The sequence below is a fragment of the Prionailurus bengalensis genome, chromosome A3 (genome assembly GCF_016509475.1).
Source record: "Prionailurus bengalensis isolate Pbe53 chromosome A3, Fcat_Pben_1.1_paternal_pri, whole genome shotgun sequence".
In the NCBI taxonomy this organism is placed as follows: Eukaryota; Metazoa; Chordata; class Mammalia; order Carnivora; family Felidae; genus Prionailurus; species Prionailurus bengalensis.
The window spans coordinates 20947697-20968112 of record NC_057354.1 but is presented as its reverse complement, the minus strand read 5'-3'; the positions used below and the strand labels follow the sequence as shown (position 1 = coordinate 20968112).

General features: G+C 51.6%; 1 protein-coding gene across 1 annotated transcript in view; it reads left to right on the top strand.

Annotated features, from left to right (window-relative positions):
* Positions 1 to 19217, top strand: part of PPP1R16B (protein phosphatase 1 regulatory subunit 16B) — a 100470-nt gene extending 81253 nt beyond the window's left edge. The window contains exons 6-11 of the mRNA XM_043602382.1: positions 1652 to 1776; positions 4637 to 4762; positions 5296 to 5371; positions 6456 to 6585; positions 6677 to 6845; positions 14391 to 19217. Coding sequence (XP_043458317.1) covers positions 1652 to 1776; positions 4637 to 4762; positions 5296 to 5371; positions 6456 to 6585; positions 6677 to 6845; positions 14391 to 14900 — 1136 coding nt within the window. The 3' untranslated portion in view covers positions 14901 to 19217. The remainder of the gene's footprint in view (positions 1 to 1651; positions 1777 to 4636; positions 4763 to 5295; positions 5372 to 6455; positions 6586 to 6676; positions 6846 to 14390) is intronic.
* Positions 19218 to 20416: the final 1199 nt, after the last annotated feature.

The window sequence follows — 20416 nt, the reverse complement described above, 5'->3', positions numbered from 1 at the left end:
AGGGCGGAGTACCAGGGATGGGCACAGGTGAACGCGTTAGCTGGCTGCAGGCCCGCCTCATGCTCCCCGCTCAGGAAGTAAGATAGGTCCTCGTCGTGGTTGTTATCCGGGTGACTAACAGGACGAGGCCACAAAAGGCCCCTGGAAAACGTGCTGTGCAGGAGGGAGGCACTGTTCTCATCACGTCACCCACACGCGCGGGCGGCCTCAGCTGGCCTCGTCTCCTCTTCGTCAGCTGTGACAATTCAATTCAATAAACACTCACAATAAAGATATATTCCCCTTTGGAAACATAATCGAGAGTCAAGAACATTCGCGGGTGCCCGCTCTGTGCCAGGCACCACGCTGGCTGCCAGGGGCCGGGATAAACAAGATGTGGGCTGTTCTCAGCTCACAAATGAGCCGCAGAGAGGAAACAAATGTGGCAATCAGAGACCTGCCCGCCCCCACCACCCCGCAGGCATATTTCTGAAGGCCTCCTTGCAAAGAAGTCTCAAATCCAGACCCTTGACTGCAGTCTGAGGTCCGGCCGGGACCCTGCCGTTGAGTCTCCTTCCGGGTTGGGGCAGTAGCCACCGATGTGGTCGCTGGCCCGGGCTCTCCCTATTCCTCTGCTGCAGGGGTCCTTCACTTTTGTACAGTCTGGTGAATCCGGGGGCACCTCTTCAGGAATAGTGCTTTTAAATGCGGTTCTCAAATTCCCAGCATCATAGCGGAGATCAGTCATGTGAAAACATGGCTACCAAAACATTTTTAAATGTGTTACGTAGAAACTTCGTTAATTCACGAAACAGTACGAAAATACCTGCAGGTTTCTGTGGGTGACGGTCACGGGCACCTGCTAATTCTGTGGGTTTTCCCCACGTCCCTGGTGGAAGGAGATAACTGTATTTCATTTCATGGTTGGTGATAATAAACGTGTAATTTTTTTCCCCTCCTTTCGAGTTTATAGACCTCCCCTCAGTTCTGCCCAAGAATGTTTGATTTGAGGGACATTTCTGTGGAACACGTCACTTTCGCCTTTTTTAAACACCATGAAGTAACTGTCGGTAACGCTTAGACTTTTAGTCGGAGATGCAGGCTATCGAATGTTTTTGTCCGGGTCCTTCCACTCCAGTTTATTCAACTTGCCATTCAGAAGTTACATGGTCGCTAATTCATCCATGCCCGTAACAGAAATTCATTAAGCATTGAGCCCTCGTGCTATAGACACAGCCATGGGAGAGATGAAGGGAACTAACAGAGAGACCCTGGTCAGACAGGTGGTCGAGGCGGGGGGTGCGCGTCAGCAAGGGAGGTGATCCCGGCCAGACCTGCAGGATAAGACAGGGCCAGCCGACTGAGCGGTTGCAGGCAGGCAGGTGGATGTAGGGATTTCTGGTGTAGAGAGACGGAATATGTTGCAGTAACCAGTCCTATTTAAGTGCCTCCTGGGCTCCAGGCAGGCATGGCCCTTGATCTTTGGGCCAGTGCACGGTGTGCGTGTTCACTGGGCCTGGGAGACAATGACCCATGGGCATGTCTGTCTTCTCCCTTGCCCGGCAGACCTCGGGGAGCAGGAGCCGTGCCTCGCCCTTCTGCCCCGCCACCCCTCCCCGCTCGGGGCCTAGGCCCGGGGTGCTGACTCAGTTCCCCACCCCCCCCCATGCAGGCATCACCCAAGAGAAAATCAACGAGATGCGGGCAGCCCCTGAGCAGCAGATGATTGCGGACATCCACTGTATGATCGCAGCGGGCCAGGACCTTGACTGGATAGATGCCCAGGGTGCCACACTGGTGAGCAGATGGGCCCCGCGGGTTTGGGCTGGGGCGGGGGGCGTCAGCACCGGAACCAAGACCAGCTGTGGCCGAAGTGGGCCAGCACCTGGTGGAGGTTAAGCTTATACAGTTGGGGCCTTGAACCTCTTCCAGACGGCTTTGGGGCCAGAGTTGGCTCTGGAATATGGAGCGTCAGCAGAGCGGGGGGCTCACCCCCTTTGAGAATCTGGCCACTTTCAGCTGGGGCTGGGAGTCAGGAGCCCTGCTGTCCGCCCGTTCTGTGTCCAAGTTCCTCCTCTACTTCGAGCTCCAGGTGTCCATCCTGAGCTCATGATTTCCCCCTCCTCCAGGGGTGGCTGGTGCCATCATTCATCCATCTAGTCGACACAGACCTCCGTGCCACGTGCTTTACTAGACTTTGGAGAGCTAGAACAGTGAACCTACTCTCTCAGATCTGCCTGATTGGCTCCATTCATCCTTTTGGCTCGAGTGTCAGCGATTAGAAACCTTGACCTCTCTCCATAGGCTTTCATAGGACGATGCAGCCTAGTACTGGGGAGGGCCTGCTTCTGAGGCTCTAAACTGAAAACAAGAGCAGGGCCTGGGAAGCCCGGATGCCCCCCGCCCCCGCAACCCTTGCTGATGGCTGGGCCCTGGCCTGGGCTTGGGGTCCGTGCTGGTCGTAAGCACTCAGGAGTCCCAGAATCTTCAGCTGACCAGCTGGGGTTCACCAGCAAGACCCCTCAGTGCCCCTCAGGCCTGACCTGGTGGCCCAGGTGTGGTTACTGGGCTTCCCCCACCCGGTTCCTGAGCCCCACCCCACCCTCTGCCTTATGCCTTTTCCTGTTCACTGGGTCCCTGCTCAGCCCAGCGCTAAAAGATAGAGTTAGGTAGTGAGACCAAACACGGCAGTATGAAATCAAAGCTAAGCTGTCCCAGGGCATGGCCCACCCTGGCTGGAGCTCCTTTGGGTGTGTGGCTGGGCCCTTTAGACACATGGGTCTTCTCTTGGGCTGAGGGCTGGCCTCAGGGTGGCCCAGACCACATGGGCCAGGCCCCTACTGGGTCTCAGGTCGTCCCAGTAAAGTGGGGATATGAATAGCACCTTCCTCACCAGGTTGTTGGGAGGAATAAGTGAGATTCTGCATGTAGGTGCTTAGCACAGAGTCTATAAACTCGCAGTGGATGTTAGTGATTAACATCTTTTTAAGTTTATTTACGTGTGTGTGCGCACGTGTGTGTCTGTGACAGACAGAGAGAGAGAGAGAGAGAGTGAGCGAGCGAGCTCAGGGGACAGGGGGAGAGAGGGAGAGAGAATCCAAAGCAGGCCCACGCTGTCAGCGTGGAGCCTGATGTGGGGCTCGAACCCACGAACTGTGAGATCATGACCTGAGCTGAGAGCAAGAGTCAGACACCTAACCAGCCGAGCCGCCCAGGCGCCCCAGTGTTATGGTTATTCTAGCAATATCACTCTCCCGGTCGTGCCGTTTTCTTCCCAGCCAAGTATGAGGCCCCACAGTTTGTAATGTCTGGCTGGCCTGCTCGGTGTCCTTCTCCACAGCTGGCAAACCACGCGTTTGTAAATCAGATGATTGTTCTAATTTTCATGTATGCCTGTACCGGATCACACCCCGGGTTTATTCTGAAAATTAAAAAAATAAAGGAAAACCTCTATTTGCCGGAACCTCATAGCAACCTTACCCCGGGATGGGGCAGCGTCTGACCATCAGGGCTGTGTTCTGAAGGGCCACTTCCTGGGGTCATGCCTTCTCTGTCCCACTGACCGGAGCTCTGTGGCTGCAGAGCTCAGCCCCGCCAGAGCTCTGGCGTCCTTGGGATCTCAGCTGTATCTCTCACCTTGGCTGGGCAGTTGGTTTCTCTTTGCCTCATCTCCTTACTCCTTCCTTTCTTCCCAGGGTGCACCTTACCATCACTCACGGCCCTCCAAGACAATCACTTATTGTTTGTCATGCGCTAAGCACTTTATATATTTTCTGGAGGTCAAGCAGATGGGATATTTGTGGTCTGCAAGGCGGTATCCGTCCCCAGAGGCCTTGAATGGTGCTGGGTAGAAGAGTTGTGGCCTCAACGTGAAGCTTTCCCTTGTTGGATGTGTTGGTTACCTATCGTTGTGTGACAAGTGACCCCAACACTTAGCATCTTAGAACAACAGTAAATATTTGTTATCTCACATGGTTTCTGTGGGTAGGGAATTGGGAACAGCTTAGCTGGGTAGCTCTGGTTGGGGCCTCTCACGAGGTTGTGGCCATCTGAAGGCTTGACTGGGGCTGGAAGATCCACTTCCAAGATGGCGCACTCACATGGCTAAGAAGTTAGTGCTGGCTGTTGGCCGGAGGCCTCAGTTTTTCACCTCCTTACAACCTCTCCTTGTGGCTGCTTAAGGGTCTGCACTACACAATGGCTGATTCCTAGAGTGATTGATCCAAGAGAGCCTAAGGTAGAACCAGCAATGCCTCGTATGACCTCACCTCAAATCACACACCACCACCTCACAATGTCTTGTTTGTTAGAAGCGGGTCACTTGTTCTGGCCCACATTCAAGGGGAGAGGGATGAAACTTCATCTCTCAAGGGAGGTGTGTCAAAGATTTGTAGACATTTTAAAACCACCATGTTGGGCCTCTGAAACCCCTTCCTCAGAGCTCAGCACGTGGTAGGGACTCAGTAAGTGCTGTTGCCTTAACCACAGGGGCTCTCAGACCCACCACAGGATGGAGAGTGGCCTTAAGAATGCTTTGTAATGTGGCTGGATTTCCGACTCATTCTCTTCCATTCACTGCCCCCCGGAATGAGCTGGGATTTGGGAAGAAGTGGGACTGGTGGCCGTAGGGAATGCTCACTTTCCTTGTCTCCTTCAGCTGCACATAGCTGGAGCCAACGGGTACCTGCGGGCAGCCGAGCTCCTCCTGGACCATGGAGTGCGTGTGGACGTGAAGGACTGGGATGGCTGGGAGCCCCTGCACGCGGCCGCCTTCTGGGGACAGGTAACTCTCCGCCGTCGGGCTGGGAGGGAGGGCACGCAGGACCAGCCCGCTGTCCTTTGGGCTGGCAGAGGGTTCACAAGACCCCCCGAAGGGGTTGACCACAGCTAGTTTGTGGGATAGGAAAGGACCTTGAGAGTTTGCAAAACCATTTGACAGGTTGTGTCCTGAGAAGATGATGATCACATTTGCCAAATTAGAAAATTCCTCACATTTTTGGTTTGAGTAGTTTCTCCTTTTGTTTCCCAGATACAAAACTCTGATTACAGCTGTTGCCGTCCCTCCTTGGATTCCTGACAGCTCTAGATTTACAGCTGACTCCTTCTTCTTCTGTCCCTTGGCATGGCCCAGGCATGCTGGAGGAGGTGTCAAGCCCATTGTGTGGACAGGATTCCTGGCTCCAGGGTGCAGAGCCTTCCCTGCGAACCCGCTCTGCCCCATCATTTTTTATGTCATATCCTGAGAAACATTGGGCACTCTTACTGCCTCCCAGGCTTTTTGAGCCGAAGGGGAACGTGGGCTTCTTCCTGTTTCAGATGCAGATGGCAGAGCTATTGGTGTCCCATGGGGCCAGTCTCAGTGCTAGGACATCCATGGATGAGATGCCAATAGGTGAGTCCAGCATAAAAACTAATATACACATAGGTACTCATTAATTATTTGATGGATAGTGGAATAATTGGATAAATATATAGTTGGCTAGATGGTGGATTCGTGTGTGGATGGATAGGATGAATGAATAAATTAATGAAGGGTAGTTTAATGTGCAGATGCACAGCTGGATAGGTGGATAGATACGTGTATGGGTAAGTGGATGAATGTATGGATGGAAGGTTGGATGGATAGATGGATGGGTGGATGGACGGATGGCTAGCTGGCTGGCCGGATGGATGGATGGACAGCTGGACGGCTGGATGGTTGGATAGATGGATGAATAAGTGGATGAGAGGGTAGGGGATGAATCTGTGGATGGATAGCTGGGTCAGTGAACAAGAAGACAGATGAATGAAATGATTAGGTGGATTGAATGGGTAGGTATATATGGATGGATGGATGGATGGATGGATGGATGGATGTGAGGATGGGTGGATGGACAGATGGATGGATGGATGGATGGATGGATGGATGGATGGACGGATGGCTAGATGGCTGGCTGGCTGGCTGGCCGGATGGATGGATGGACAACTGGATGGCTGGATGGTTGGATAGATGGATGAATAAGTGGATGGGAGGGTAGGGGATGAATCTGTGGATGGATGGCTGGGTCAGTGAACAAGAAGACAGATGAATGAAATGATTAGGTGGATTGAATGGGTAGGTATATATGATTTGATAGACATGTAATTTGGGGCTTGGACTACATAGAGTACTTGCTTGTTTCTCTTGATGTGTCTTATATCGCTGGAGAGTTGATGACTCCTGTTGGAAACTACCAAAGGGGGATGGCTCTTCCCATAGCTGGGAACCTTAGGAGCTGTGACTGTACAGATCCTGGGGTTCCTGTTCTTATCCTCTAAGGATTGGGGTGTAGCCCAGGAAGTAAAGCTGGCATTGTTTTCTTTCCTCCCTGGATGATGCCCCAAAAGATGCTGGGAGTTCTCAGGGTGTTGGGATGGCAGCTGCCGTGGCCTGGAGGGCTCTCAGGGGCCACTGGCCCCTGTACTGCTCCCCACAACAGTCTCCTTTGCCCCTTCAGACCTGTGTGAGGAGGAGGAGTTCAAAGTCCTGCTGCTGGAGCTAAAACACAAGCATGACGTGATCATGAAGTCACAGCTGAGACACAAATCGTCCTTGAGCCGGAGGACATCCAGCGCCGGGAGCCGTGGGTGAGCCAGGGCCGGCCAGCCTTGGCCCCTGGGGATGCTCCTGCCCGTGGCACCTGGGCACAGCCCTCTAGCACCTCCTCTCTCCCCTCAGGAAGGTGGTGCGGCGAGCCAGCCTGTCGGACAGGACCAACCTGTACCGGAAGGAATATGAGGGAGAGGCCATACTGTGGCAGCAGCGGAGTGCGGCCGAGGATCAGCGGACCTCCGCCTACAACGGGGACATCAGGGAGACCAGAACAGACCAAGAGAATAAGGACCCAGTGAGTGGCTTCATGCCCCTGCCTCGGTGTCAGCCCCGACTTGGGAGGTGGCCAGGACCCCAGCCCGGTCTTGCCTCTTCTTCTCGGGGCCTTCCAAGGGAGGGTGGCCGGGCAGTGCCCTTCAACCAGCAGGACCCCATCTGATGCTGGTGGCTCCTGTGGTTAATGACGCGATCCTGGGGGTTGTGAGAGTCAGAGCCAGGAGCTTCGGCACACAGTAGAGTCTCATAACAGACAGGAGGTAACTGCCATGCGCCTGCTTGTGCTCCCGCAAACCTAGTTCTGGGCTTCCCAGAAGGGAGGTTCAGTGCAGCAGCCACCCTGGGAGCTAAAGGCACTAAAACTTTTTGGCCGTGGGAGGGGGGGGGAATAACAAGATGCTGACCATTGTGTTTGCAGAACACGTCGGTTGGAAGACATTTTTTCAAAAACTGAGGAGGGTAGTGAGAGGACCTCCAAGAAGCCTGCTCGAGGAGTAGCCAGGGGTCTGGGCATTAAACTTTCTTTCTTTTTTTTAGTATCTATCTATCTATCTATCTATCTATGTATTTATTTAGAGAGTGAGCAGGGGAGGAGCAGAGAGAGAGAGGGAGACAGAGGATCTGAAGTGGCCTCTATGCTGACAGCAGAGATCCCAATGCGGGGCTCAAACTCACGAACCGTGAGATCGTGACCTAAGCCGAAGCTGGACGCCTAACTGACTGAGCCACCCAGGTGCCCCATGGGCATTCAACTTTCTTAAGGGAATGATGCTGTGTTGGTTTCCTAGGATTGCTGTATGTATCACATTACCGTCAACTTGGTGGCTCAGAGCAGTAGGGATTTATTCTCTCGTGGTTCCGCAGGCCAGAAGTCTACTATCAAAGTGTCCACGGGGTTGGTTTCTTCTGGGGATTCTGAAAGGGTATCTTTCCATGCCTCTCTCCTAGCTTCCGGTGGCTCGGGCATTCCATGACTCCAGTCTCTGCTTCTGTCTTCACATGGCCTTCTTCCTTGTGTGTGTCTGTGTTTCTGTTTTCTCTTCGTAGAAAGACGGCAGTTGTTGGATTAGGGCCCAGCCTAACTCAGTGTGACTTCACCTTATTTTAATGTATTACATCTGCAAAGACCCTACCTCCAACTAAGGTCACATTCGGAGGTGTGGGTAGGCCATGACTTTTGGGAGGACACTACTGGACTCAGGTTCCATGCATGGCTGCTGTCTCGCTTCGTGGGGCCAGCAAGTTTGGGGCCAGAGCAGAATTGCTGGGGACAAAAAAGGGAGGGGCTGACCATCCCAGCAGTGGTCTGCCTTTTTTGGTTCTTCTACCGACCATGAGCAGCTGAACACATCTCTAGACGGCGTGGCTTTGGTGGGATGCGAAATGATTAGCTGCCCAGAGTGCCCACCTGTCGCAGTGGGACCCTGCTTCCCAGCTGGAGCAGAGAGGTCATGTGCAGCCTTGTCTCACCCGCAGGGGAAGGTGCCCACTGAAGGGAATCCAGTGGAGCCTTGGCTGGGGACAGAGAGGGCACCTCGGAGGCTTTGTTCTGCCTGGTCCCTAAGCTTGGGGGTTGGGGAGAAAACAGCTCTAGACTGAAATCAAATCACATTTCAGATGTCTTCCACTACACATTATTTACTTTTCCTTCGTGAGTTGGATTTACGTATGGTAAAGTACACAAATCTTTTTTTTTTAATTTTTTTTTTTTAACATTTATTTATTTTTGAGACAGAGAGAGACAGAGCATGAATGGGGGAGGGGCAGAGAGAGAGGGAGACACAGAACCCGAAGCAGGCTCCAGGCTCTGAGCTGTCAGCACAGAGCCCGACGCGGGGCTCGAACTCACGGACCGCGAGATCATGACCTGAGCCGAAGTCAGACACTCAACCGACTGAGCCACCCAGATGCCCCAGTACACAAATCTTAAATGGATTTTTCAATGGACTTTTATAAATGCGTACCCTCAGGCGAATGCATAGAACATTTCGATCACCCCCAGGAAGTTCCCATGTTCTCTCTTCCAGTGGTCCTTCCTCCCCACCTCCCCAAAGAGAGACGCTACTTAACTTGGACCGGTAGAGGTTAGTTTTGTGTCCACATCTGCATACGAATGGATCCAGGTAGTAGGTGGTCTTTTGTATCTGACTTCATTCTTGACTATGAGACTCGTCCATGTACAGCCACGTAGCAGCAGAGTTCATTCGTTTTCATTGCTCTGGAAAGTTCTGTCGTTTAGCTAGGCTACGACGCACGCGTCCATTCTCCTGCTGGTGGAGGAGCAGGTTGTTCCTGCTTTGGGTTGTTTCAAGTTTGGGGCTATTTTGAATAAAGCTGCTCAAAACATTCTCATCCATGTCTTTTGGTGGGCATCAGCACTATTTTCTGTAGGCTCTATACCCAGAAATGCAGGATGAGTCATGGGGAGGCTACGCAAGATACTGCCAAGCACTTTGCCAGAGTGATAATACCCATCTACTCTCCCAACAGTGCTCAAGAAACGTGAGAGCTTCTTGCCAATCCTTGGCATACCCATTCCTTTCCATCCGAGCCATCCTGGTGGGGTTACTGTGGTAGCTCGCATTTTATTTTATTTTATTTTATTTTATTTTATTTTATTTTATTTCATTTCACTTTATTTATTTTATTTTATTTCATTTCATTTCATTTCATTTTATTTCATTTTATTATTTTCTATTTTAGTTATTTCATTTCATTTCATTTTTAAATGTTTATTTTGAGAGAGAGAGAGAGTTGGAGAGAGAGAGAGACAGAGACAGAGTGGGGGAGGGACAGAGGGAGACAGAGAGAGAATCCCAAACAGTCTCCACTCTGTCAGTGCGGAGCCTGATGTGGGGCTTGAACTCACGAGCCAGGGGATCATGACCTGGGCCGAAATCAAGGGTTGGACGCTTGACCGACTGAGCCACCCAGGCGTCCCTTGCATTTTAAATTGGTATTTGCCTGATGGTGGTTGGTGGTGAACACATTTTCATGTGCTTATTGGCCGTCTGGTTATCTTTTTTTGTGCCACGTCTGTTCTTCTGCCCCTTTTGGTTGGGCTGCTTATCTTTTCCTTATTGACGGGTGGGAGAGAGACCGAGATTCTTACATCCTCATGGAAGCGGCTCCTCCTTCACACCTACTGTGTTTGTTCAGATCTCCCAGGCCAGGGACTCTGCCACAAGTGCTCAGTTGGCGTGGAGCCGTGTAAATCATTAGCCCTGCAGGGAATTAGGGTGGGAGGGGGGTGGCCCGAGTCTGTTGATAATTTCTACGGCTTCCTCGTCGGGCTGCAGTTTATTTAGGGGTTTGTTGAAGGCAAAAGAATGGGCCATTTTGCCTCTGGGGCTGGGGTTTCAGGCCTGGGGAGAGATGGCAGCTTGAATTTTTGTATTTGTTTTCTTTACTTCCAGAATGGTCCTGGAAAGAGACCATTCCGAAGATGGCTGTCTTCCCGCCAGTTGCCCAGCCATCCAGCGTCAAGGGCAGCTGTCAGGGTCCAGGGCCCCAGATATCAGTCCCAGCCCCCGGGGTAAACCAAGGAGATGGCAGGGCACAGCTACAAAGCCCACACCTCCTTCCTTTTTCTTACCTCCCCCTTTCAAGGCTGTAGGTACTGACAGGGCTGCGATGGTCTCTAAGACAGACATTCTCCAAGTGTGGTCCCTGGACCAGCAGCAGCAGGATCACCTGGGAACTTGTTGGAAATACAGATTCCCAGGGGCGCCTGGCTGGCTCAGTCAGTTAAGCATCTGACTTCAGCTCAGGTCACCATCTTGCAGTCTGTGAACTCGAGCCCCACGTCGGGCTCTGTGCTGACAGCTCAGAGCCTGGAGCCTGCTTCACATTCTGTGTCTCCCTCCCTCTCTGCACCTCCTCAGCTCGTGTTCTGTTTGTATCTCTCTCAAAAAGTAAATACACATTAAAAAAAAATTTAGAAATGCAAATTCTCTGGCCTCGCCCCAGAGGTACTGAATCATAAACACTGGGCTCTGGGTTTAACTAGCAATCTGTGTTTTCACCAGGCCTCCGGGGGATTCTGGGGCACACAAGAGTTTGAGGACCATGCATCTGGGGGGGAGTATTTGCTCAGCTTGACCCGCAAGTCAGGTTTCTGCCAAGACTCTATCCGGTTAACCCCCAGGGCTGGCTTTGGGACACGCTTTTGGCAGAGCTGAATCCCTGGAACTCAGGAGTGATGGGACAATCCCATCTCTTAAGTTCACAAACTTAACTGTTTGTTAAGTTAAGTTCACAAACTTAACTGTACGAGAAAATCACCTGGGGCGGTGTTTTTGGGTTTGTTTTCAAAAAATTCTGATGTCTAGGTTGCAACCCAGACAAATGAAATCTGAATCTTTGGGCCTGGTGTCCAGGCATTGTATTGATGTATTTAAAAATTTTTTTAATGTTTATTTATTATTGAGAGACCCAGAGAGGGACAGAGCATGGGCATGGGAGGGGCAGAGACAGGAGAAGACACAGAATCTGAAGCAGGCTTCAGGCTCTGAGCTGTCAGCACAGAACCCGACGTGGGGCTCGACCTCACGAACTGTGAGATCCTGAACGGTGCTGAAGTCGGACGCTCAACTGACTGAGCCACCCAGGCGCCCCTGTACTGATGTATTTAAAAAGAAACTAATAGACTTGATTTTTTGGAGCAGTTGTAGTTTATAGAAAACATATGTAGAAAGTACATAAAGTTTCCACACACACCCCTCATCATGTCCCCCGATATCCACTGGTATTAACATCTTATATTAGTGTAGTAGGTACGTTATCCTTGATGAGCCATAATGGATATATGATGATTAGCTGAAGTCTATTGTTTATGTTAGGGTTTACCCTGGATGTTGTACATTCTGTGGATTTTGACAAATGTGTAATGTCACATATCCATCGTTAAACTTTTATACAGAATACTTTCACTGCCCTAAAAATCCCTGGTGTACCTGTTCGTCCCTCCCCAACCCCCTGGCGACCACTGATCTTTTTACCATCTCCGTGGTTTTGCCTTTTCCAGAATGTCATAAAGTTGGAATCACACTATGTAGCCTTTTCAGGTTGGCATGGATATGTGTTTTTAACTCCCCAGGTGATGCCATTGTGCATCCCGGTTTTAGATCCCTGCTACTCAAAGCGTCAGTCTGGAATTTTCTTAGAAAAATGCTGAAATTCAAGTCCCAACCCGGATCTGGTGACTCAGCATGTGCATTTTAACGAGAGCCCCAGGTGACTCATATGCACATGAAGTTAGAGAAGCACTTATTTAGACAATGAAGAATGGTCTTTTTCCAGGACCATTCCGGAAGCAAAGAAAATAGATACAAAAATTCAAGCTGCAAAAAAAAAAAAAAAAACACGCCTCAAATGTGGCTTCAATCTGCCTGTGTAGCTCGGAAGGAGCCGTTAAAAACAAAAAGAATATACACACATACGTGGAAGCTGACTGTAGAAAGGGCCCCTCCCCTTACCATGATTTAGCCCAATTGTATATTTCTTGGAGGTCTTTCCAAGAAATGGAAATTCTTGGAATCACAAGTCAGCGCATGAAGATTGCTTTCATTCTTTTTACCAGATGCAGAACATTCCAGCACAGCTACTTGCCAGAATTTCCCCACTGCCTAATGGTGACTTCCAGGCTTTTCTCCCCTAAGGGAGCATACATCTGTGAAATGAAGTCCTAGAAATGAGCTTGCTGGTGTAGAGTATGCATTCTTCCTTAAAAACCAATTTTTTTTGGTGGGGTGCATGTGGGGGGGGGTGATGTGATATTATCCCCCAAAGAGGTGTGGTGGCAGAGTTTATATACCTGCCAGTTTTCCCACACTCTTGCCGACCCTGAGGCATAACAGAGTTTTAAAATATTTGTTGGGGCGCCTGGGTGGCTCAGTCGGTTAAGCCTCCGACTTCAGCTCAGGTCACGATCTCGCGGTCCGTGAGTTTGAGCCCCGCGTCGGGCTCTGGGCTGATGGCCCGGAGCCTGGAGCCTGCTTCCGATTCTGTGTCTCCCTCTCTCTCTCTGCCCCTCCCCCATTCATGCTCTGTCTCTCTCTGTCTCAAAAATAAATAAACGTTAAAAAAAAAATTTAAAAAAATATTTGTTAATGTGATAGGTAAAAATATTCTGTTGCTTTTATTTTTATGTCATTAGTTGTTAGTGAGACTGAATATTGTCTCCTGTGTTTATATGCTATGAATATTATTATTATTGTTGGGAGCTGCACATTAGTGTCCTTTGTTGTTGTTTTTCTGTTGTTTTTCTGTTGGCCTTATATATATATTTTTTTCAATTTTTAAAGTTTTTAAAAGTTTTTATTTATTTTGAGAGAGAGATAGACAGCAAGTGGGGAGGGTCATTGAGAGAGAGAGAGAGAGAGAGGGGTGCCTGGGTGGTTCAGTCGGTTAAGCGTCCGACTTCAGCTCAGGTCACGATCTCGCGGTCCGTGAGTTCGAGCCCCGCATCAGGCTCTGGGCTGATGGCTCAGAGCCTGGAGCCTGCTTCCGATTCTGTGTCTCCCTCTCTCTCTGCCCCTCCCCCGTTCATGCTCTGTCTCTCTCTGTCTCCAAAATAAACATTAAAAAGAGAGAGAGAGAGAGAGAGAGAGAGAGAGAGAGATTGGAGGCAGAATCCCAAGCAGGCTCTGCCCTGACAGCAGATGCAAGGCTTGAACTCACAAACTATGAGATCATGACCTGAGCCGGAATCAAGAGTCGGACGCTTAACCAGCGGAGCCACCCAGGTGCCCCTGGGTAGTTGGGCTTTTTAAAATGGGCTTTTAAGAGCTCTTATTTATATGGGAAATTAGTCCCTTTTCTGTCATATGCGTTGCAAATATTTTTATGTGCCTTTTGACTTTATTTATGGTGAGTTTTGCTCTGCTTTTTGTTGTCACCAAATACAGCCACCTTTTAGTTTCTAGTTTATAGCCAGCAGCTTCTTTCAAAGCTCTCGCTATCCAGGGGTTTCTGGGTTAGAATTTCTGCTGTTTGGAGTGGATACTTGCTGGGAATACAGAAGGAAGATGACAAGTGGCCAAAAACTCAGCTAGAAATGGCTTACACAAAACAAGAATTTATCGGCTCGTGTCACCGCAAAGTCTGGGGCTGACTGTGCACCCCTTCAGCCTCCCTTTATGTCAGCGGCACTGTCGAGTGGACCCTTTGACATGCCGTCTCCCCCAGGCCCCCAGCTTCCGTCACTGTGGCCACCCTCGAGTTCTGCATAAACAGAACTTCTGTTTCCCAGTTGTTCTGACACAGATCCCAGGGATGAGTTTTGTGCGACCAGTTTCAGCCGAGAACCAATTCCTGCAGTGAATCTGCCGACTGGCCATGCCTGGGGTCATGGTCCAGTCCTCACGGCAAGGATGGGGATTGGCCAGCTCTGTCAAAACGCATAGATCGGCGAGTCCCCTGAAGCAGAGCGGAGGTCCTGTGAGCTCGGTTGGGAACATGGAGCGAGGACAGGTCCAGGCAATAAGGCCCTCAGCAGAGGTGCAAGCAGGGAGTGGGTTTGGATCCTCTACCCGGCTGGTAACGTTGTCCTTCTCCCCCTCAGAACCCCCGGCTGGAGAAGCCCGTGCTGCTCTCCGAGTTTTCTACCAAGATCCCACGAAGTGAAATGGACGGGCCTGTTGAGAATGGCCTCCGGGCTCCAGTCAGCACCTACCAGTATGCACTGCCCAACGGGGATGTCTGGAAAGTGCACGAGGTGCCTGACTACAACATGGCCTATGGCAGCCCCGGCGTGGCCGATGCCACCTCGCCCTGGAGTGGCTACAAGGAACAGAGTCCCCAGACGCTTCTGGAGCTGAAGCGGCAGCGGGCTGCGGCCAAGCTGCTCAGCCACCCCTTCCTGAGCACTCACCTGGGCAGCAGCATGGGCAGGACGGGCGAGAGCAGCAGCGAAGGCAAGGCCCCCTTGATCGGAGGCAGAACTTCACCCTACAGCAGCAATGGAACCTCGGTATATTACACGGTCACCAGCGGAGATCCCCCGCTCTTGAAGTTCAAGGCCCCCATGGAGGAGATGGAGGAGAAGGTCCACGGCTGCTGCCGCATCTCCTAGTCTCTGTGTGACGGAGGAGAGAGATGCTTCGGGGAGGGGTCTCTGGAATCCACCCACCCGGCAGCCCTGGCTGGGGAGACATCAGAGGGCAGCTTGCGGGGAGGTGGGCTTTGCTTTCCAGAGCTGAGCTCACCTCTCACCCAGCGGCCCATAGCATCACCACTTCCCACGGCTCTGCTTCCGCTGCATTGTCTGCCGTCAGAAACAAGGCCCCATCGTGGCTTCCTGACTCACCTCGCTGTCAGATTTTGGGGGGGGGCGCTGGGATTCCATTCCAGTTCTGTTGTCGGTTAAGGCTTCTCTGGACCGGGACTCGCATATCCCATATCGGTGCGCACGTGCACGCGCACACACACACACACACACACGCTCAACCCTGTGTAGGAATGACACAGCTGGGCTCATGGGAAGCAGGTGGGACTGAGAATTTGTGGGTTCTTCCCAAGAGGATTGAGGCTAAAACTCCGTTTCATCACCACTGCCAACATGGCTTTAGTAGGGGAGGGGGGCTGCGAAGCTGAGACCCACGGTCCTGCCCAGGGTCACATGGGGCGGGGGGGCTGGGCTACCATCCACATCTAGCAGGAGAGGAGGTCCACTCTGTTCAGAGGAAGCTCTGAACCCACGTGGGGTCAATGAGACGGGCAATGGCCTTCTCCCCACAGCCTTGCCCATGCCGGAGGCCAGCTGTGTGACCACCCAGAGGCCGAGGTAGAAAACCAGGCTAATGCCTGGGATATTCCATGCCTGGGATAATCCAAATCCTATTTTACTTTTGGACGGAAGTGTCAAAAATTGGAGGCGAGGGGGAATAAGGTTAGTGTTTCCGAAAGTGCGTTGGATAAAAGGATTCTTTTAGGCTGTAAGACTACAGTTGGGAGAGAACTGAATTTGCTTTCTTGCTTTCTTTCGTGGATAGCATCATGCTCACTGGGTTTTACTGACTGGTGTTGGAAGAATGAAGCTAAGTGAGGAGCTTCGGATGCAAGGGCTTTCCAGGGCGAGGAGTGAGTTTGTGTTGTTAATTTCTACAACCCTCTCTGGTGACCTGAGAGAGCCCAGTGCCCTGGCCAATCTTTGTGAATATCCAGGTGATTTCGGTCCAGCCTCTGTCAGCCAGACTCCCTCAGGCTGAGTGAGCCATCGGAGTGAACAGTGAGAAACTGCTGGGAGCCCCCACCCCTCCCGGGGTAAATGCCCAGGACCCCCAGCCCAGATTTGCCTTTTCTGAAATGCTCGTTGAGACAAGTTTTCCAGTTGGCCCTTGTGAGGTCCTGCTTGGCCCAGGGTCTCCCAGCCTGCTCTCGTGGGAGTGGTGACACCCCAGGGCTGCAAATCCAAGGCGCCCATGGCCAACACCCTGCACTGCATTCAGGACAGCGGTGATGGGGCTAGAGAGGGGCCTCACTGCAGCCCAACAGTCTCAAAGCCCTGATCTCCCTGATGCTGGGGAGGGAAAACCAAGCTGCCCACCGTCTCTCGACTGCATTTTCTTAAGAGCCCCTTTGAAATTGCTGCCCACGAGTTGGGTACTATTCACAGGCTCAGCCAAAACCTACTGGTGTACTTCATAAGCCGCAGGTTTGTTCCCTGCTCTGTGCGCCTTTTATTTATCCTACAACTACCTCCTTAGAGCTCTGAAGGGGCTCCCTAGGTCCAAATTCTGGGATTTGGGGGACAAATCTGGGTTCCCTTTAAACTTCTTTCTGAGCCTGTGAGAAATTCTCCCTGAGGGGCCCCTGGGCCAGGGAGCCGGGGCTGGAGGAGCCCCCCTGTGCCACAATTTCAGTAAGGGGGTCTGCTGTTTATCAGCCCCAGTCCCCACTGTGGCCTCCATGGCCCCATAGCCCAGAGAGGGAGCTGGATCCCAGGGGCCTGGCTGATGCTTTTCCAGGAGCAGGGCAGCTGGACCAGAGAGCAGAGGGCTCAGTGGAGTCACTGTGCACCTGGTGGCTCCTGGGAGCAGGGAGGGTCACAGCAGCAGGCCAGCCCCACCCCAAGTCCAGGATAGATCCAGTGGAGGGTGGAGGGGCAGCTCAGGAGACTGCAGGCAGGGATGTGTGATGCCTGCCGTGCTCCTGGCCTCTGCGGCGGTCTCTCCGTCACGTCAGCCCATGGCTGGAGCGGGGCAAGAATGATCAGAACACACATACCTTTGACTTTAAAACAGTGTTCAGATTAGACTGACCCTGAACTCCTTTTGAGCCAACTTAAGCTGCAAGCAGAAGAATGCCAAGGGAAGCCACACCCTCCCAGGAGAGGGCTGTGCAGGTTTTCGGATCTGCTGGCTCAGGGGCCAGAGACTGAAGGCATTCGTTGCCCACTCCGAGCCCTTCTGGCCGCTCCCTCTGTCCCCTCACTTCCTGCCTCCTGGGCCACTCCTCTCCCAGCTGGAAAGAAGGCCGGGAATCCCAGCTGATTCCCTGACAGCAGCCAAGCGCAGACTCATGGGCATTTTAGCTCTTGTTTTCAGTCCGGGTAAGCCGTTCCTTGCTAGGGCTTCGAGTACCTGGGAACTCAACCTACGGGTCTCCGTGGTGTTGAGGGACAAGGCGGGGTCAGGGTCATTCATTTATTCGCTCATGTCGTTTATTGAGTAGCTGAGACTTGCCAGGCACTAGGGTTAGGCTCTGGGGGTAAAGGAGGAGCAAGACAAGGCGAGGAGACTTCGTTTTACAGTTTTTATCCCTTGACGACCAGCATCTGATACCTTGAGGTCTCAGGAGCCCCTCTGAAGTTCACCTGAGACAGAGGGACAGCATCCTGGTGTAGCTTCACCTGGGTTTCTAGCTCTGGAGTCTCTAGAGTGGGAAACCCATCCGCAGCCAAACTGCCGTCCTGGCCATCCCCGGATAACATTTGCCACTAAACGCAGATGCTGGCTCTTGAGTTCCACGGAGACAGCATTCCAAGTCTGTCTGGGACTTTCAGGGAGAGCTGCCTTCAGGCCAGCATCTTTGGGGCATCGTAGACTGGCAGATTTGAGGTCAGTATGTGGAAGAACAGAGAGTCTGGAATTTGCTGCTGCTTGCGCCTCGGGTTCTGAAACTCACTGTCTCTTCTCATTTTTGCTCCTTTGTCATGGAGTCCCCCTGCCCCACCAATGGATAATGGGAGGTGAGGAACTTCTCCTTTAACACTGAAGCCTTTCCTCATGCATCTGCCTCCTCCTGGCAGGTGTGGATCAAGGAGCGGGGAGAACGCTAGCAAGGTATACCAGATGCTCAGCTCACTCCTGAGCCCCAGGTCCGGTGGTAGTTCCTGGCTGATTAAAGGAGGCTACTCACAAATCACGTGCCACGTGGCTCACTGTGAGCTCTGGCCTTTGCTCCCACCCTGTGCCCCCGGACCACTGAAAACTGTGGCTGTCACCAGATAGTTCCTGGCCAGGAGCTCAGGGAAGTGGAATAAACCTTAGACCCAGGTTCAGGATGTTAATTCGGCACCAAATATGCAGCTGCGATTGAACTGCTCCACACTGTTGGATCAGGGTCAGTGGGCTTAGGAAAGCAAACAAGGGGGTAACCCTGTTCTACACCGCCATGGGTTGCTGGCTCTGTAATAACGAGACCGTTTTCGGCAATTGGTACCAGATACCTTTTGGTGTTGAGCTCTCTCTCCCACTTGCCTTCCCAGAGTAGGTTTTGCTGGGGCACTTTCCAGAAGGGCAGTTTTTACAAGACGCTCAGAGGGACTGCATTTAACTCTTGCTATTGTAGCCTGGGGACAGCCTCCGCCATCCCAGTGCATGTAAGAGCGAAGGGTCATGCGGTCAGTGGTTGACTCTCCAGAAGTGACCCCCTTTGCCAGAAGCTGTAGACCTCTCCTTGATAGGAGGCTCTTGTTGGCCAGTTGGCCAGAGGGCCTGCTTCCCGTGAACATTGCAAGTGCCACAGTGCGGGGCCTGGCTCTGTGCACCGAGGAAAAGTCTGCAGACACCCAGCCCTCCGCAATAATTCACCAGACCAGAAGCCACTGATGTACAGAGAACACTGAAGAAAAATGTATTTTATGTGAAAAAACGTTAAAACTCTGTATACTGTATCAGCAGCTTTGTGTAAAAAATGGCAATCAAGAGAGTCTAATATATTTAAAACTTTTTTTAAAAAAAAATCCTCGCGGATCTTTGATATTGTATTGAAGTAACTTCCGGGTAGCTCCTCGCCACGTGGCAGTGGTGGGCCTCGATCCAAGACCGTGGCTCGACCACACCCCGAAGGGGCGTGACCCTGGGGTTGCTTCCAGCTGCCAAGGCCTGTGACAGAATTCACTGTTGAGAGTTTTTAATTAAGATTATTAAAATTCCTTTTAATAACACCTGCTAGTGTGGCTGTGGTCATTGCGGCGAGCTCACTTGAATTATGCTGAGTTGAATTCACAAAGAGATGCTCTCTGGGATGAAGGGCAGGGGAGGGCTCCTGGTCCCCATCCCCACGAGGGCTCAGACACGGAGTAGATGTCTTTCTAGATTGGGGGATGGTGAAATCCAATGCATCGGGGGATGGTGAAATCCAAAGAAGGGTGGTTGGGAATGACCTTCACTTTGTCATATGTTCCCTTTGGAATAACATGGAACCCTGTAATAACTCATAAGTATATGAGGTTTTTCCCCCCTACTTTCAAAGTTTTATCTGGTAACATGTATAAATAACGGGGCTGCCCTTCTAGTTTTGGAGTGCACCTGCCGACCTGCCTTACCGTCTTTCACCCCTCCACCCTGGTCCTTCTGCTGGTAAAATACTCTATACTACTTTACATTACTACAACACGACAGCAGGGGAGACCCTGGTTATTCTCACTTTTTATTTCCAGCAATAGGGGCGTTGACGAGCTATGTGGCTGCACAGCCCCAGACTGTGGTCCTTGTCTTTGTCATCAGCAGAAGTTTGTTGGTGTCTTTTTTTTTTTCAACGTTTATTTATTTTTTTGGGGACAGAGAGAGACAGAGCATGAATGGGGGAGGGGCAGAGAGAGAGAGAGACACAGAATCGGAAGCAGACTCCAGGATCCGAGCCATCAGCCCAGAGCCTGACGCGGGGCTCGAACTCCCGGACCGCGAGATCGTGACCTGGCTGAAGTTGGACGCTTAACCGACTGCGCCACCCAGGCGCCCCTATTGGTGTCTTGAAAGAGGGTAGAGAACCGTGCTGTCTTGGATCCTCCTGGGTCACATTTATGAAGAAGCACTTTACAGTTGTGTATTTACTTTCTCATTTACACAAAGAAAATGTGGCCTGAGAGCTGACTATTGGATTTAGTGCTGTGGAGCTCCTCATGACCTTGACAAGAGGCTTTGGTCGAGCAGGGGAGGCACAGCCCCTTCGACTAGTTCAAGAAAGAATGGGAGGAAAACCGGAGACGGCAAGTAGAGACAACTGATTTCAGGTTTTATGCTATAAAAATAAGCAGAGAAATGGAGAGGAAACTCTAGAGGAAGGTCAAGAGAAGGTTGATTTAAGATGAAAAATACTCCAATATCAGTATGCTGAGAGGCATGAAGCAGTAAAAGAAGGGAA